The 19,656-nt window shown below is 27.2% G+C and overlaps 1 protein-coding gene and 1 long non-coding RNA gene across 3 annotated transcripts; both read right to left on the bottom strand.

Moving 5' to 3' along the window:
- Positions 1 to 6,223: 6,223 nt before the first annotated feature.
- LOC135142503 (uncharacterized) lies at positions 6,224 to 13,332 on the bottom strand. Of its 2 annotated transcripts, none has more exons than XR_010282554.1 (12): positions 13,238 to 13,332; positions 12,888 to 13,121; positions 12,432 to 12,496; positions 10,770 to 10,838; positions 10,228 to 10,350; positions 9,206 to 9,332; positions 8,993 to 9,085; positions 8,859 to 8,941; positions 8,488 to 8,571; positions 7,099 to 7,196; positions 6,639 to 6,805; positions 6,224 to 6,522 (listed from the first exon to the last, which is right to left on the bottom strand). It is a non-coding gene; the product is annotated as an uncharacterized LOC135142503 (long non-coding RNA). The 2 variants fall into 2 exon arrangements; XR_010282555.1 differs by having other exon boundaries at positions 7,119 to 7,196.
- A 94-nt stretch (positions 13,333 to 13,426) lies between these two features.
- On the bottom strand, positions 13,427 to 14,178 carry LOC135142507 (uncharacterized). Its single transcript, XM_064074222.1, has 3 exons — positions 14,064 to 14,178; positions 13,705 to 14,002; positions 13,427 to 13,634 (listed from the first exon to the last, which is right to left on the bottom strand). Exons 1-3 carry the CDS (start codon positions 14,176 to 14,178, stop codon positions 13,427 to 13,429), a joined length of 621 nt encoding a protein of 206 aa, XP_063930292.1.
- Positions 14,179 to 19,656: the final 5,478 nt, after the last annotated feature.

Raw genomic sequence — 19,656 nt, 5'->3', positions numbered from 1 at the left:
TATTAGGTTCTTTTAAAGGCCAGCTTTTTCTTTCTAGTTTAGTGAGTTATTTTTACTTGCTAAATGTATTCAGTTCTTCCGTATTATTACATTTGGTTAAGATAAAACTATCATCCGGGTCAGACCCTGTAATTAACTGTGTTTTGCCCAGTATAACTGATATATAAAAGTGTACCAAGTTGAAACTAATTACGAATTACGCAATATTATATAAGTTATTATCAAAAGTAAGCGATTTGCTCATGATTTTGCTGAGAATCTGCAAAAATCATTTATGATATTAGAAAAAAAAGAGGATATCAGGTTACTAGGTAGACGTAACCTATAAACAGAATCTGTTGTTTTTTTCTGCTATGTTACGTAAAGTGCACCTATCTTGGGCGTCTTTATATGAGTTTATTAGTCAGTGGTGTATTACACTTCTCGGTTTCTTAATTTAAAATTTATTAGTCATCCTACAACCATTTTTACGATAATCATCACTTAATGAAACATTCATCCCTAAAATATCTTGATTATGGTAAAGTCATGTCAATAAGTGCACCGAAAATTATTATTTATTTACGCAGATACTTCCTGTTACTTTCTTTTCGGTAGAATAATATATGCAATTAAAGGTATTTCTTGTTTACATAATAACTATTGTAACTAAAGATCTTCACTTAAATATATGTGAGTTACTTAAAGTTTCAAATTATAAGAGCCCAAAAAATTATATGGTCAATGTTTTTAACTTTATAACCAAAGTTTTATTAAAGTAATAATAATAAATTTAATAGTTACTCACAAATTTAAAAGAAATAATAAAAAATTTTAATTACTATAGTTTTCTAAGATTTAAATATTTGTAAAACTAAATATATATTAGGAAACTGTCAGAGCCCAATTAAAAGCAAAGTGCGAATGCTAGAGCAGGAGTGGAGGGAGAGCTTTGTTTAACAAGTTTTTATTAGGTAAACTAATTTATTTTATTTCCCGAAATGACTACTACTTCATAATAGGTAATTGATTAATAATTGAATCATGGGCCACCAAAAATAAAGTTTCTGTTACTGTTATGAAATATTTTTTAGTATTTGAGCACACACTTAATAGCAATCTAGCCCTTAAAGTATACTGAAAAGGAATGAAAAAGTCAGAATTATAAAAAAATTGATAAAAAAAAAAATTGGTAGATGTAATAATGATGCCTAACCACCTTTTTCTCACCTATAAGTAACGAATTTTCTTTAACTTAAAACAGTAGGAGATTTACAGTCACCTCTAAAAGCTAGCTGTCTTTAATATGCTTAATATTTTATTAATAATAGTTTATTTTGGCTTCTGTGGCTTCAGCATAGTAACTTGTTAATTAAAAGCTCAAAAAAGTAAAGGGTGCCTTTCAATCTATCAAAGAAACTTTTTTTTAGAGAAATAGATAAAAAATTTAGAAGAACTGCACCAATAATCGAATAATAATACTTTATAATTCCTTCTCAAAAGATTTTATGTTTCATACTACTCCAGACCTATTGAATTATTTCTGTTTAACTAGTAACATAATTAGTGTAACTATAGACTTAAGACATGGGTAATAATTCGTTTTAAAAATTTAGAGAGCTCGACATTACTATAACATTAAAACAATAATGAAAAAGACGTCGCGCGCGAGTCATTCCATTACTGTAGTGTTTTGTCTTCCAGCGATATGCCCGTGGCTACACTATATATCGTAACCTAAGTAAAAGATCTGCGATTGGAATGTGGGAAATTACTACAAATTCAAATATAGTATATTTTATAGAACTAGATACTTAATAAAATGAAGAAGTTGATCAGATAGAGAAGACTAAAGACCTATTTTTCTCTTTCTCTAGTGCAATTCGATGTTTAACAAATTTATTTAGTATAAAATTAAAATAAAAAGTAAATAAGAAAAATACCCTTTAAATTTAACAGTTAAGATGCGGAGCGATAAATCATGTTATGCTATATTTTAAGTTTTTAAAATTTATTTAAAACATTCTTGAAAACTATTTAACACTTAAAATTTACATTAAGAACTTTAGTATTTGCTTATATAAAGGAATAGTATTAAAACAAATACTGTCATAATGTCAATATTGTTTTAATACTCCCTTTACTAATTCTTCTAAAAAGGACTAGCAACAAAAATTAATCTAATAGGTACTTTTTCCCTTCAAAACATAAAAGAAGCAGATTTACCTAAAGATATTTATAGTTAGTTATCGTAACGTATGTTATTTATGTCGGGCCAGCTAAGAGGAAACAACTTAAACAGTCTCCTTTGACTAAATATAAAAAATTGTCAGCCTCCCTATAAAAGCACCTTAGTTCTTAAAGTTACTCAGGTAAGCATCTTCAACTAGGGTACTCCCTGAGGTTTAATAATTATACCGAGGCAAACTTTATTTAAACGCAGTAATATTTTTTTAAGTTTCGTTTTATTTAATAACGTCATAATATTTATCTGTAAATAAAACCAATAAAAATGTGACATTAAGGCCTTTATCTTCTTTCGCGCAAAGGGCATGAAAATAGAATTAACGGTTTGCATATCTGAATCTCATTTCTTTACCCTTCTTCAGCCTTTAATATAATAAAATCACTTTTTTCGCTTCTCTTGCTAAGTTTGCTCTTCACTGATCAAAAGCATGAAGGTTTTTAAATGAAGTATAGCCCATTAAACTTTTAAAACAACGAACTCGACCCTTATGTAGGTTGTCTTAAAAAAGATTCAAAAAGGGATTAGACGATACAAAAAGTTTATTTAAACTTTACTATAATTAAAATTCTACTTTGCTTGGTTGTAATAAAGGCTTACATTTTTTTTTACACTGATATCATTTCTGTATGTGAGAAGCTACCTATCCCGGTAAAATAGAAATCAAACACCGTAAAAACACTAAGAATTCAACTTAAAAACATTAAAATTATGTACTGCGAAAAATTGTTAGAACTTAGGGTTTTGTAAAATCTCAACATGGCGTTTTTATAATCAACATAATTTGTTAAGTTTTAGCTATGCCTACTTTCTTTAATAAACTCAAAAGTTTTTAAAATAGACATATTATCATGACATGGCTTTCAGCCTAAAAAGTCCGCACGTAGAAATATAAACATGGAGTGAGATAAAACGCTTATTTACTTAAATAGTTTTGTCATTAATGAATCATCATTATAAACAAGTAAGAAAATGGCGAAACGGAAATGAGGCTTTATATTCATGTGACTTCTATTTGAAATAATGCATAACGCAAAGCTCAATGATAACGCTTAAAAAAAAAGTCATATATTGTGTTTTTTGTTAATCTATACCCTTTTTTAAATTATATGACTTGTGTATAATAATGCATTAGATGTATGTCAACTGCGATACCGCTTTTTAACTTATCGTTTATTCCTGTCTTAATGGGGGTGAAGATACCTAAACTTTTTTTATTTAGATTTTTAAACGACACAGTGCGGCTGGATAATAAATTAAGCGGTAGGTACACTATGTGACCTGGGTATTATCCACTTAATAGCTATTTTATCGCCTTCGGTTTATCTTACAACAACTAGTAAGTATAAGCCAATATTTATACGTTCTGGACCACCCAAAAGAGTTAAAGTTACAGATAACTTTAGGATATGTTTTTGATAGTATGCCATTTACTTATTGGTGGCTATGTTTATATAAAAATAAACTTTATTTAAGAGAATATCCTTTAAAATTTTGAAGATGATTATCACTTCCATTTAAAATTAAATTCTGTTTAATAGTGGGTATATAAGATGAATTAGAAATTTATCAATATACTTGTACTTGAATACAGTCACTTCTCTATTTTTTTGCTTTAGCAATGTCCGTGCTTCCAGGAGTGGCTCCTCCTATTCCTGAAGTTACTCCTCCTTCCCTTCCTAATCCGCTTCCACCTCCACTTTCCAACCTTCTTCCTATAAATTCCTCCTTTCCTTGCCGGGCCAGTCATTGCAAAAAGCCTCCACTGACAGATATTTTAGAAGATGAGAAAAACATAATATTTAAGATAGATTTGCCTGGTTTCACTAAAGACGAAATCTCTATTGAACTTAAGGAATGCTGCTTAATAGTATGTGCTACTGACAGAAATATAGTAAAGAAGATAGCTGAAAAGATCGAAGACACAAAAGAAGAACTTTTGGGAGGAGTTATTTGTCATAAGAAAGAAAGACATTGCGGAGCATACTATCGTTGTTACTCAGTGCCAAAAGGTATCAAGCCTGTAGACGTTTTTGCTTCCTATCTTAGTGGAGTGCTTAAAATAGTCATTGTTAAAACTCCAAATCTCCTTTCAACCTTAGCTAGAATACTTATTAACTGAGTTAGTTTGGTCTTCATCCTAATATTAAATAATAAAGTGATTTAACTTATTAATCATGCTTTTATAAAGTTAAGTAGGATTGTTTTATTGAATGCACTTCAATTCTCTCATATTATTTTTTTAACCTTCTTTCAGTGATGGCGTGGGATTGTTTTATTTGAACCTTTTTTAAAAAGTTGATAAAAATAGTAACAGGAAAATCTTAGATATGTGTGGCAAAGATTACAGCCCCAGTGAAAAGTGTTGAGACAAAGTTATACTCACCTCCAAGCAATTAAATATTAATAGCGCAAAAGCATAACTTGTTAGCTATGCTTCCGAGTTAAAGATAAAGCAGTAAAAGCAACACAAATATTAACTTTTTAGCAGTATTATTGTTTTTTAAAAGGGGGTGCAAAGCCCCAAAAAATTTTTAACTTTTATTAAAGATTTAACTTAAAAATTAATTATTTTTTAATCTATCATAGTTAAGTTTTAAAATAAATAGTAAAATAAAAGGCCGCCTATTCTCCGTGTTTTACAGTAATGTAGTTTATTTTTCAACTAGTCGTTATAGTGTTACAATTGAAAATAAAAGTATACTTGTCCTACTTTATTCCTCCATTCAGATAATATGTAAAGCTTATCCATTTTCCCATAGACAGAAAGCTATTTAATAATTTTATAGTTTTCATAACTTAAGTGCGTATATACTCTTCATATCTTTTACAAATTATAAAAAAAAAGTTATATATAAATATAGTCTGTCCAATTTAAGTGTGCTTTCCTTTTTTATTATAGTTCTTATAAACCATATAAAAAGTAAATTAAAGGTCATTATACCCTCGAGGTATAGTTTTGTTAAGCTTTTCACGTAAATCTTAATAATAAAACAAATCTTACCCTACTCTTTTTTATTAATTTAGTTAACGGCAACTTGCACCATTTTTTCCTTAAAGCTACTAGGATTTAATCCAAACAATAAACTAATTGACAAATTTGTGAAATTAATATTTTTCTTTAAACTTTATTTATTTATTAATCTGTCAAAAGATTAAATTAAAATGACTTTTTTAAATGTAAATTAAATAGTTAAAAAATCATTTATATACATAATTATGTCCAAAAAAATTTGGTGCTTAACTTTGCTAAGCAACAATTACACAAGTGAACCGCAAATAATAAATAGTAATAGTGTATAAGGAATGTCAAATTCGCTATGCAGTTTCAGTAACCTTACTCATAACACTTGAACTCTTGTGCTAACATTAGTAGCGAATTAACTACGAAATCTAATGGAACGTGATAATAGGTACCCTTCCTGTAGATTGCTCTGGCTCAAGGTTGCACGTTGCTTAGGTGAGTTCTACAGTTGCAATAACTAGCTAACTAAATCAAAATTATGCTAGGGTTGCACGTATAGAAAGATATGCTCTTAAAAAAGGTAAAAACTTCGAGGCAGGCTTAGCCCATTGGCAGGTGAAATCTTCTATGTAACATTAAGATAAAACACTTGTTTAATGTTTGGCTTTAAATCGTAAACATAATATATTACACAAATAGAACCGACTATTTCCATGTGGTGACCACTTCGCGTTGAGTACTGGCATCGCCTTCCAAAACGGTTTTAAATCTAATATGCAGAGGATGAGCGTGGGAATCCCTTGGTGAAATCTTGGGTATGAATATGCTACGTTGCGAACGTTAAGCTCATGTTCAGTGCAAGTAAGGTCCTCTGAAAGCAAACATGAAACCAGGCTTAGCAATGAGTGATGACAGATAGCAATATTGTTTGATTCCAAAACCATTTGTTAAAATCATTAAAGAAGCGTATTGTTAGGCTAACTATAGAATGGAAACAGTGCTTATATCTATAAATGGAAATATTAATGCCTTTAGATTTAGGAATAGCGTATCTACCAGTACACTATATATACCGCTACCATCCGTGAATTACACTTCTTAAACGAAACTTTGATGCTTACAATGGTTTTCTAACAAATAAATCTTAATGGGCTAAGTAGATTTATTTAAAAGAAAGAAGTAATCATAATTTGTTTGACTTTCGAACTGGAAGGACTTGACGAGGCTTCAACTTCATGCTTGGCTCGCTTATTACTACTGTTACTATTGCTGTTAATGTTATTATCATTAATTCTCTTTGAATTATTCAGGTCACCATAACAAACGGGAAGTTCTATAATAAGAGTATTATGAAACATAAATAAAATATAAAAGTAATTAGTAATTTATATAATAAAACTTTTTAGAAGTTCCATTTATTTTTAAATTTATACGACTAAAGGAAAATACCAAGCCCGGGGCAAGTGGGAAGGAAGTCTTTTTGCTCTTCATTATGGTTATTGTTATTGTTATTATTATTTATATTAAAAAGTTTATTAAAAGCATATCGTAGGGACTTTCTATTATTTATGCAATTTTTAAAAAAACATGTAATTTTCTCCGCCGGCGTTCGCTTTCTATTAATAAAGTAAATAATCACCATCAATAAAAGTCGCTTGGCTAACACACCCATCTATTGGTGTCAGCGGGCCAATCATATCATTACTTTTATAACAACTAGCCAATTGCAAAAAAACTAATTAAAATTTTTTAATGAAAAAAAAGAGAGGAAGTTTTTTTTACAATATAGAAGTGTATAGTAAAGATAATAATAATAATAGTAATAATAATAATAATAATAATAATAATAATAATAATAATAATAATAATAATAATAATAATAATAATAATAATAATAATAATAAAATACGACACAACAGTGGGAATAACTTTTCTTGGTTTTATATAAGAAACAAAGTCCAGCAGTTCGTCAAAGCTGGAATGCTCGCTGTAAGGAATATTCAATACCTCAATAGTAAAAATAATAAGTCTATAAAAATATATAATAAGTATTGATAATATAAATAAATAGTAATAATAATGGTTTATAGATATGTATAACATTTTAAAAATAAATATATTTAAAAAATAAACAATACTACTAATGAAATAAATAACATGTAATAACTGAGAAGTAAAAAATATTCTAAGTCGGTAATAAGAAAAATACAATTATTTTTAATAGTATAATATATGAAAACATAATAAACAATAATATTTTATAATAAAATAATGATAAAAATAAAGAAATAATAAAATCACCAGGAAAAGTGCTTTAAATATAGTAAAAGTATAAAAGTTTATTAGTTATTTATACTTTTATGTATTTTCAAAAAGTTATTATAATAAAAAAATTTTTAAGTTAACAATAATAATAAGTAAATTATAAACTTTATTATAATAATAACAAAAATAATAGTAAAAGGTATAAACTTACAGTTAACTAAATTTAAATGAAAAAAATATATATATTTTTAATATAATAGTAAAATTATATTTAATTCGTAAACTTTTCAATACTTTGAAATATTTTTTTCATTACAGTTATATAATAACAATAATAAGACAAATTTAGATATTCCAATATGAATTACCAAAAACATTATTAGAAGTTTTCATTAATAGTAATAAAAATCTTTGACGCTTTTTCTTATTTTTTTAATAATAAAAACTTTTTTATATAAAAGTAATATAAAATCTAGAGTTTATAATTGATTAGTAATAATAAGTAAAACTTTTATACTTTTTATACATTTTAAGCTAATCAAAATTTATATTGATAAAAATTATGAAAAATATAAAGTTTCTAATATCAATAATAATAATAAATAAAACTATAAAAACTATAAAAACTTTTTTAAAAGAATAACAACTGTAATATAATAAAACTTAATAAATATAATATAACATTTTTAATTATAATAATAAGTAGAAATAATAAAGATTATAAAATTTACAAAAATATTATTAACAAACTTTTGAGTAATAATAACAAGTGAAAAACTTTTAACTATTTATAATAATAAAAAGTAAATCTTATAAACTTTATAAATAGTTTATAAAAATTTAAAAAGAATAACAAACTTTTAAATTATAATAAATAAAATTTTGCTTCGTATAAAAGTTTATTAGTATAAATAAATAAAAAAATAAAAATAACTTCATAAAAACTTTTCACCAGAAAAACTTTTATAGTACAAATAAAAGTTTATAATGACAAATGAAACTTTTTAGTAATAAATAAAAGAAAAGTAAAAACCGTTATATTTCCTTTATTTTGCGCAAAAAACTTTACTTTTTCTAATAATTTTTCGGAATTAAAAATATTTTTTCCTTCTTTTATCTAAAATTTATTTTGTTAATAGCAAAATGTTAAAGAAAAAAAATATATATCAAAAGTTCTTTTATATAAATATACGGAGAAATAAAGAATAGTGATAATCAACTATAAATAAAAATATTTTTAAAAAATATATTTTCAAACTTTTTTCTATAAAAAGTAGAGTTAGTAATGGTTTTAATTATAATAAATACAAAATATATTATAATACATGATAATATTTACAGTAAATACAGAAGAAAGATATAATAATATTAATAAAAAAAAGTAAAAAAAAAAAAAAGAATTGCCCAAGAAAGAAAATTATTGGTTTCGTATTGGTTAATCCCTTCAAAAAGACACGTAGTCCAGCCAGTAGGCACAATAGCAAGCACTTTAGTGATAGTAATAATAATAATATTATTATTATTAATTATATTAACACATTTTTTAAATTTCCAGCGGCTTCGATACCGCTCAAGAAACGACCAATTAGGCTCGTACTTCGACATACCACGTACAAACTGCCCAATCTTTCCTACGCAGGAAAAAAGGACCCGATAAAATGATATTGCAGCAATTTAATATATAAAAGCAGTATTGAACACGAAGAAGACTACAATAATAATAAGAATAAGAATAAAAATAAATGACGAACCGATTTTCAATACATGGACTTTAGCAGATGAATGATTTGTAGTAAAATGAGGAAGTAAAAGTTCGTGCGTGACGCCCAAAAGTTTTAGTTTTGCTAAAGGAACTGCAATTTTTAAAGTGGCGTTTTGCTAGTAAAATATATAATAAATATAAAAAGTTATATTTATTATTAATATAAATTAATAAATAAACAAAATTTTTTTATTCATCATTTATATTTATTTTATTAACAAAAAAAGTTTCCAAAAAATATTCACCAGTATAAATTAAAAAGCCAATCATAAAGGAAGCAGAAAAGAACAGCTGTTATTCCTTAATAAGTTTTGAAAAGAGTATTTCTTTTTTTATTCAGTATAACTTTGAGTTTATTGTAATATCAAAGTCAGTACAAAAAAAGTCAAAGATCCATAATAATAATAAGAAAGCTTTTATAAAGCCGATCAGAAAAGGCAGATTTAAATAACTAATAAAAATTCTTATTTTAACGGGCCAATCATTTAGGGTTCATTTTTTTATAAATGTTAAAAGTTGGTTTTAATTTCATCACCGAGGATAAGTAAAGTTTCATTATAATAATACTAACATAAAACTAAAAAATAATATAAAAAAGTTATAATAATACATAAAAAATATATCCGATCATAAAAGAAGCAGGTATATTCGAGCCAATAAGATAAATGATTTAAATATACGGATTAAAACTTTCTTATTATAGTAAAAGTTCCTTATCATATTAGAATAGATACAATATAGTAGGAGTTTCATAATAATGATAATAATAGTAATAGAAGTTATTAAGAAAGTTTCGGAAAAAAATTATAAATAGCCAATCATAGTAGCGAGCTAATCAGATTAATAAAGAAACGTATTTATTTATTTTTTATTATTATTAAAAGTTTACATTTACACCAGAATCGGAACAAAAAAGTTCCCTAATAACAAAATTTTATTTGTTATTATTAAAAGTTTATTAATTTTATAATCGACAAAAAAGTAAAGTTCCATAATTATAATAATAAAAACCTGAATTATTTTAGCCAGTATATTTTCTTTTCCTAAACTATAACAACCAATGACTATCAAAACTTCAGAGTAAAGAGTGAATGTTTCGGACACAATTATACTGATAAGATCGAGAACAGTTTCCTTAATATTATTAAAATAGAAAAAAAAAAGGGAATTCTTAAGTAAAAAATAATACAGAAATAATAAAGGAAAAAAATATTAGGAATATGCAAAAAAGTTAAGTTTCTATAAATAAAGAAGAGTAAAAGGTAAGTAATAAACTAAAGAGAATAAAAAGGAATAATAATATAAGTAAAATAGAAAATATTAATATATATCTTTTATAGTAAAAATAGTAAAAATAGTAGTAACCAATAGTAAAACTTTAGTATGGATAATATTGATAAAAAAATAAAATATATGAAACTGTAATTACTTAAAAGTTTTAAAACTAATTAATAATAATAAAATAATAATAATAACAATAATATTAATAACAATAATATTAATAACAATAATATTAATAATAATATTAATAATAATAATAAAATAAATGGGACCTGCGAAGGAAACTGGTGCTTCGGATGACAGTAAGTTGTATCCAGATAAAGTACGTCAATTGCTTCCTGCTTTAGAATGGTTATATATTAAAAATTTAATAATAATAATAATTATGAATTAATAAAAAAAATATTATTTTCCGCAATTATAACAATGAAAAAATATATAAGAATAAAAAAAATAACTGTAATTTCGCCTCCCAATAGCTAAAAATTACCAAAATACATCTATGAAATATAATACGGAACCGAAAATGGTTAATTTGATGATTATTAGAACACATGGAGTTTATGACGTAAAAATAAAATAAATAGATTACAGTTAGTAAAAAGTAGATAACAGAATTATTTTATTATTTTTCAAAATGTCAATATAAAATAAAAAAATATAGAATATTGATAGTAATAATAATATTTTAATAAAGTAATAAAAAGTTATCATTTCACATGATAATATTAAAAATTATAGTAAAACAATAATAAAAAAAGTTAATTATACTGAGAAATTAATATTAATTTTTATAATAATAATAATATAAATGTAAATATAATAATAAATAATAGTTAGTATAATTACATAAAAAATTTGGTAACAACTGAAAGAATATTTTTTCTTTGGGTTTCAATAATAATTATTATAATAGATGTAAAAAATACAGAAAACATTTATTATAATAAAAAACCATAAAAATATATGATTGCATATAAAATTTTATTGTATTATTATATATTTTAAAAATATAAAATACATAATTATTATTTTTTTTAACTTCTTAACATAAACAAAACATATAAACGTGTTATATATTATATAGTAGAAAATTGATGAGCATATAAATTTATTTCTTATCATGTTATAATAAATAATAAAAAAGTGAAATATAGAAAAATAATAATTAGTTAATAGAAATTTGATAATAACTAAAATATTTATATTAAAAACAAATATTTGCGTAGAAGTTATAAATAATATATTTAATTCTTCACTTCGTAATGAAAAAAATTAAAAAAAATTAATTAATAAAAGTATTGTAATAATAACTGTTAACTTTTAAAATTTTTAATATTAATATTCTTAAAAAAAAAAAACATTCAAGTTTGAAAAATATAAAACGTCAATAAAAGTAAAAAAATTATACATACATTTTTACTGGCAAATAAAATAATAAATTGGCCAATCATTAAGTATTTTCTAATTAAAAAGAATGCCAACCAATAAAAAATAAACTAAATGCTTTGCTTTTCCAAAAGAAGTATAATAGCGCTCATTACAGATTTCTTACTATACGATACTCACGTGCTAGTGATTTTGTCCACCAGGTAATTTACCAAAAAATAAATTTTGTGGAAACATTTATGAAAAAAACATTAAAATGATAATAAGCAAAAATTAAAACGTTAAAAACAAAATAAAAATTCATGATAAAAATAAAAATAAACGAAAGTAATATTAATAATTATTTAAAAAAAAAACTTAAAAATACCAAAAAATATGTTTATCATAAAAATAATGAAATAATTTATAAACATTTTATAAAAAAAGTAAAATAATAATAATAGATAAGTATAATAAAGTAAAAAATTCTTATATCATAATAATAACACGTAAATATTAATTATAATAATATACGAAGTAAATAGTAAATCTTTTATAAATAATACTAAAAAATATCGCTTAAGCAAAGAACTGGCTCGAAAGTCTCCAGTGTGCAAGTAAAGAGTGCCATCTAATAATAATATTAGTTATAAATATAAAAAATAATTATAAATAATAAGAAAACTAATATATTTTTTAATGGTAGTTATTTCTTATAATCTATTAAACACTTTATAATAAAAAACCAAGAACCAATAAATAGAAGTTTTCTTTTTATACAAAATTATAAACCATTAAAATTTTTAAGAAAAATAAAAATTTTACCAAAAAATTCAGATTAAACTCTATTTTTTATGATAAAAATAAAAAATACTTAACACTGCTACCCTGAGAAAAATTTTATTAGTTTTAAAAATACTATAATATTTTTATATTTATACTATATAGAGTTTTTTTTTACTAAATGTTTTACGCATATTAAGGTTTTAATAGAAATTATATACAAATTGCGGCCAGAAAACCTTTCTTTAAATGTAGGACCTGGCTTCTCTTTCGGCCGTTGTTATGAAACTTTCTCCTATAAGCTTTTTGGTTTGTTTTTACCTATAAACGTTTTTTAATAAGTAATAGATCAATAAGTTTTTTAAGGATAATAAATAAAATCTTTATAAATATCGTTTGAAGTTTCGATGTTTTTTCGACTTTGATGATTAGTTCAACAACTCTTAACTGCGGCAAGCAGGTCAGTAGACATTCTATTATAAAAAGTAAAGAGTTGCGATATCATAATGATCCAGTAAAAAGTGTTTCTCTTTACTTTAATCTAAAAATTGATAATTATAAACTCTTTTGCGTTTAAATTTTAAAGTACCTACAAAGCATGCAATTTCCTCTGGCGGTTCAATTCTTATCTTTATTTTGACTTAACATTGAGTTTACTTTCAAAGATGAAAAAAATTTAATTTATTGATTTTATTTTTTTAAAAAAATAGCAAGTGGTTTTTTAAAACTTATGAGACTTTTTACTTAAAGAAACAAACAAAGCAAACTGGCTAAATAATTAAAGAGTTTTATTTTTCTGAAATAAGTCATAAGAACACATCGAATCTGTTAAAGCCAAGTTTAAGTCCAGAACTTGATCCACCAAATCGTTAGGAAACCAAGGAGCTGGCCTATAATTGCCATTGTCGCCGAGATTACTTATATTCAAGTAGTCCATTGGTGGAAAAGGTAATGTAGAGTTTAAAAGTGAGTTTTCGTTGGTAGTTCTATAGTGTGAATTGCCCGGAAATTTTTATTCCAAAAAAGGAAATCAGATGATTGTAAATAAAAAACTACCGGAATGCTGGCAGTTCGAGAAAATCCAAATCACTGAAAAAAGGAGTCGGCGCTTGCGATTTGGCAACTTCCTCTTGAGTGGGCTTCAAATTTAAATACCCTTTTGGCTCGTATGAGCGAAAGCGATAGAGTGTCCCACTCGGAACTCCGCTTTGCCTCAGCTTTTTCTTTTGTATTGCCCTCTGGTTTTGGAACCAAACATCGACGACCCGAGGCGGTAAGTTAATTAGCTCTGACAGGGCGTTCCTCATTTTTTTGTCTGGCATATGGTTTTCATTATAAGCCTGTACGAGTGCAGCTGTAGGGAGCAACGTGAACAACGTTAGGACAGCTCAGTTGGATTTTTTATGGTAACTTACCGAGCTGTTTATTAGCTATTTTGGTTCTTTTGCGAACTTTGACCTTGATAGACTTTTCTTTGTTGTTTTCAACGTTATTCTGTAAAAGAATATTTGAATATAATGAACCATTCATTTTGACTGCACATGGTTTTTTTTTAGATTATCATTCCGCTTATATACTTTTGCATTTTATAACTCTATTTTCGGGATGTATAAAAATTAAATGGGTCAATTGTTAACTGCTAAAGTGGGGGTGCGCGTTTCTTTATAAAGTATTTTCAAAGATAATCATATTTTTCGTGGGTAATACAAGGAAAGGTTATCAATGGGTGAAAATTAATATCTATAAAAAAGGATATTATGCACCTGCTTACATGTATTACTTACCCTTTTTGTTTTATGTAGAAAAAAAAGTTTTTGTATCCTAAACATGGCATATAAATTTTTCTAAGGTTGCCTTTATTGTTGTAGGTTTTAATATTTAATGTATCAGACATGCCTGGACAATAATAAGTTGGATTCAAGAATTCATAAATATAACTTTTAATTCTTGACAAATTGGTATATATTTTAACGAAAAAACTGCTTGAAATCGTGAAAATTTTAAATATTTGATGTGGAATTTTTAATTTAAGAAATCATGGTATCTATTATAGGTGGTAACTGACACACGGAACTAACGGTTAAAATCCGGATCGCGTTATAGAAAGTTTTTCTTGTGAACTTTGCCTAACTCGAAGCTTCCTTAAGTAATATACTCATAGCCAGTATTATGAACTTAGTATTCTTCTGTTTTCCTTTTCACTTATCATAAAAATTAAGGGCCTTACCTTTTAAGAAATTAAGTAGCCCTTCTTTATAGAATAAGTTCACTGTGAAGTAACATTCACTATTTACACGTTTTTGACAACTATTAAATACTAAGAACTTTTTAAACAAGCATAATTTTAATATCTGTATTAATTACTTTAAATCGATTATAACTCCTAAAGTTATTTTTTTAAGGTAATTCCTTTGGTTGTATCTATATTCCACTTAAACAATTTTTTATTATCGTGGAATTTTCGAATTTTTTCAGGAAAGTGGTTGAGACGGTTTAAAGTGCCAAAACCTCTTCAAGATCATTATTAGGAACATAATATCTGTTTACTCCTGTGTCTTTTTCTCTTTATTACGAGATTGCGTTTAATAAACTTTCACAAGAAAATTTTTCCTTTCACATCAGCAACGTTTGGCTTTCGCTGCACCCAACTTTTATTTTATGGAATGCTTATTGGTACAAAGAGGTTTTGGATGAATAAAAAGGGGGTTGTATTGTCTTCTCCAAACCTTTTTTTTCCGTTAAGAAGTTTTTCGGTCTAACTCCACTTTTTTCTTAAGAAACCTATCATTTGTTATGCAATTTCCTGAGGACTCCATAAAGCTGGTTCCGTAAATTTGCTTATGAAGAATAAGACCCTTCACCTTTTTTGCAATTGGATTTTTGTAAATGTTGCGGTAACAACTGTTCGATATGGAAATTAAAGAACTCCTTTTCCTTGTTCAGGAGTATCACATTTTTTTTTTATAGAATTGATAGAAAATATCAACATTTTTTCAGGATAATTTTGTAGTCTTCAGCCAATCCGGCCTTATTTTAATTCGTCGTCTTAAGATCAATCAAATTCTTTAACCACGTTTTGGTTAAGACTTACCCGATTAAAAGGTGCGTTTGTAGGGCTCCTTTATCATGAGCCAGAAGTATCAGAAGTGTTAGAAGAATATTGAATCGCTTTCAAGTCTGAAGAGAATGATATAGATTTAAGTACAATAATGATAGCTAAAGGTGGAACTACATGGTCCTATAACCCGCCCCTCAAACAAAAACCCAGTGACGTAATATTTTAAAAGTTACTTAAAAGAAAGTTGTTCTTCCTTTTGGAAGAAATATTATCCTACAACAAATTGTTCATTTGTTTTTACTTGTTTACTAACCAAAAGGCTTTGCAGGGTTTTCAGTCTCTACAGTTTCAAACGACCGTGAGAATTTTGTGGTACTGTGGAACCCGAGCATTTAAAATACTTATTACTATAGGAAACCTAAAACTTACCAATCAAGTTAAGAGATTTTGTGATACCTTATCTTCGGTTCTCCGATTTTTCCCACTAAAATGGGGCTTTGTCGTTTAAAAATCGTTTAATGTTTATCAGACCCGTTAAAAAAGGTTAGCTCCTATGCGTAGTTTATTGGATTAGATGGTATGCAATTCCAAGAAATTTCATTCCTGATAGTAACTTATCTGCTGACGAGCAGGCGGTACCTTTTCGTGGTAACTGTAATTTAGACAATACGTGCCTGCTAAGTCAAAGAAGTGGCCTGAAAATATGGTGACTATGCGATATAAATTTTTTTTCACATGTAGGAAAGGAGCGAAAGGGACACGGAGAAGCTGCCAGCTTGGTTTCAAAACTTCCAGAACCATATTATCATACAAATCGCAATGTAACTTGTAATATTTACGTTGCTAATATTGAGTAAGCTTCGTCGTTATTATCAAAAGTACTAATACTGGGGTTGGTAAAAAATATGAGATGCAGTGGAGAAGAAAATTTTTCTATATTAAGTTTAAAGAAGTCATTAACTTCTTACGTGCCTAAAAAAGGAAAGTTGTAAGACTTCTTTCCACCATGCATATCGCCCCGGCAATAGCATCATGTTTAATAAAAACAGTAATTATACTAAATGATAATGCAGCCAAAGGTGTTATAACCAAAGTAAAGATTATAATCGTGCTATGGAGATAAAAAGCTCGAAAGTAGCAGCAGTTAGAGTAGTAGAAATTCAGAACTTGATAAAAATAGTAAAGCAAACTAAAAATTAAAAAAAAATAAGCAGAAAATAAGAAAAAAGCAATTAAAAACAAATAGGAAACAACCTGAGAGTTAAGTAAAACAGTCAAGAGCAAAAGTAACAAAGCCCTTGCTATAAATTCATCCGAGCAACAAAATTAGTTACAAGGTGGAAACCCTTTAGAAATATAAAGAGAGGAGGGGTGAATGCCTTAAACCAAGTAGTGTAGGAGTTTATGTCTAAGAGAAAAAAACAAATCATTGGCCTTTTTCCTTTTTATTATAAAAAATTCTGGACAGCTGCGGTACTGCAGTTTGGGTAGTTTGGACAAAATTACATACTTGCTGGGCATGTAATAAACATGAAAAAAGAATTTTTTTTTTTAAAGGAAATTGCAATAATTCTAATTTCTCCACATATTGAACGACGCAAAAAAACTGCCGGTCGACAAACGAACCAATTTGCAAACACCCCATTAATAGAAGAAGGCGAACCAAGAGACGAAGAAACACTAAAAAGGTAAGGTGTACACCTGTACTATAACAATTAAGAATGTAGAAGTAACGTTGCGACACATGCAAATATAGTGTAGTCGACGAACATTCTCTAAGGACCCTAGTAGATAAATAATGTAAAAATTACTTAAAATAAAAAGTTACAGATAAAGTTGTTGTTTTTCTTGGTTTATTTTAAGACTTGGAATAAGTATAGTAAAAACTGAAAAAAAAACAGGTTTATCATGATCTAACAAATAGCCTACCAGAAACACCTTATCCGTTGGTGGAATATAAATAGTTCATTCAGACAAGGGTTAAAGGCTTGGTAACAGAGCTTAGCCTGTTATGTAGCGAAATTTTACACTTTTCTTCTGAATAACTTAGTGTTCCCGACAACTTTTTCAAAACTGTCCTTTGTTCCATCATTGGATAGATGTTTGCTGTCCTATAAATGATTTTTCTTAGTCAATGTATACAATTTAACAATGTAATTAGAGCACGCAGTTTTGATGAATCTTCGTAGTTCTTATAATAAACTTTGATAAATCAGTTAGTAAACGTGTGATAAAATTCGTAACCCTATACTTAAAGTTTCTACTCCAAAGTCTATAAATATATAAACTTAACTTTTTTTTCTTCATTTTTTCAAGTCAATTTGCAAGTGTACCACAGGTGTCTTATTTAATCAGATTGCCTTAATTTTCATCAAGGTTTAACAAAAAGGTTCTTGTTTATTTTTCAAATATATTGTAATTGTTCCACAGGTTTCTATTTAGTAAGATTGTATTAAGTTTCAATAAGATTCGACATTTTTGGATTCTCTTTGTGGACAAGGCTTTGTCAATGAAAGTTGACAGTACAACAGAATTCTGCAAAAAAATTGCAAAGAGGGGGTCTAGATTAAATCGATAAAGTAGAACCACAAACTTTTATAAATTTCTCAGTGCATGTGACTAATCTCGTGAAGCATAAAAAATTTTAATCTATCTCGTTTTGCTTCTCCCTCTTGCTCACGTGTTTTTTTTTTTAATTTTTATTTTGAGGTCGTTTAAGTTAGTGTAATTTTTAAAATATTTAACAGATTAAGAGTTTTATGCTCTACGGTTCAAGTCCGGCGCATTAGAAAAATTCTTATTCACTAAATTTTGAAAAATGTAAGAAATGAAATTAGAATTAAATGATAATATATGAAAGTGAAAACCATTTAGTAAGGTAGGGAGGGGTGTGCTGAGTTTTGAAACCTGAAAAAATGATTTTCTGTCCCCTAAGTGGGCGTCCACTTGACGTGGCGGGAAATATAACACCTATATGGCGGGGTCATTAGTATGATTTTACACGCGGTATGAAACAGTAATTAATAAAGATATAAAATAAGACGTTTTAATAGAGTGTGGAACAGCTATCCACGCCCTCCTGAGGACAAAAAAAAAGCCTGCCCTTTTTTTTATTATTTATGATATTCCCTGGTGCTAGATCAGTTCATAAAAGGAAACACCGATTTTACGAGCTCCCAGCTGGGTGATAGGGTACACCATTAGCTTTAAGCTTGTGTTAAAGCACCACTCACATATATATATTTGAAAATAATTCTAGCTATTGCGCGGTCGGCGGTAGCGTGCTCCGGGTTAGATTTCGTAGTTGACCTCATCTGTCAGTAATCGTTTGGTGTGCTGATTGAGCCTCTCGTAGGTGGCGATAGTATTGCGTCGAAAAAACGTTACCCAGAGGTTCAATCTAAAGGTCTTGACATAAGCCATCGTTGCAAACAAACCTTGGCACCGTCATAAGGCGTAGCAGCTTGTTATGTTTCACTTGAAGCGAAGAGACTGTTGCCAGTGAGCCGTAGGCCCAGGCAGTAGATGCGTACGCCAAGGCTCTTCCTGAAGGGTCTTATATTATTCAATTGCGGATGCGCACGTGACTTTATCTGAAACCGGCAGTTTATAACGATACCAACACTGGCTCTAACTGCACAGCCCGTAGAAAGTTCAAAATTAGGAAAACCTAATGCGTAGCACCATAAAGGAAAAAAAACAATTTTTACTCTAAAATTAAAAAACATTAGATGTTATACATGCACTTTATCGTTAACAATAATGTTACGTCGTGACATTTACGTAACAAAACATTTAAATCACAATAAATGCCTAAGCGTTGCTCTTACATATTGCCAGCGAAAGTTGGTATTTTTTGGCGTACATTCTTGCTAATAAGGTTGAAGCCTTTATCATTTTCCTCGGATTTAAGTACACGTCTTATCTTTAAATTTTTTTTTTTGTTTCCA

The sequence above is a fragment of the Zophobas morio genome, unplaced genomic scaffold (assembly GCF_036711695.1).
Source record: "Zophobas morio isolate AGI-343-1 ecotype UQ-CSIRO unplaced genomic scaffold, CSIRO_AGI_Zmor_V1 ptg000048l, whole genome shotgun sequence".
Lineage (NCBI taxonomy): Eukaryota > Metazoa > Arthropoda > Insecta > Coleoptera > Tenebrionidae > Zophobas > Zophobas morio.
This window is presented reverse-complemented; position numbering and strand designations above follow the sequence as displayed.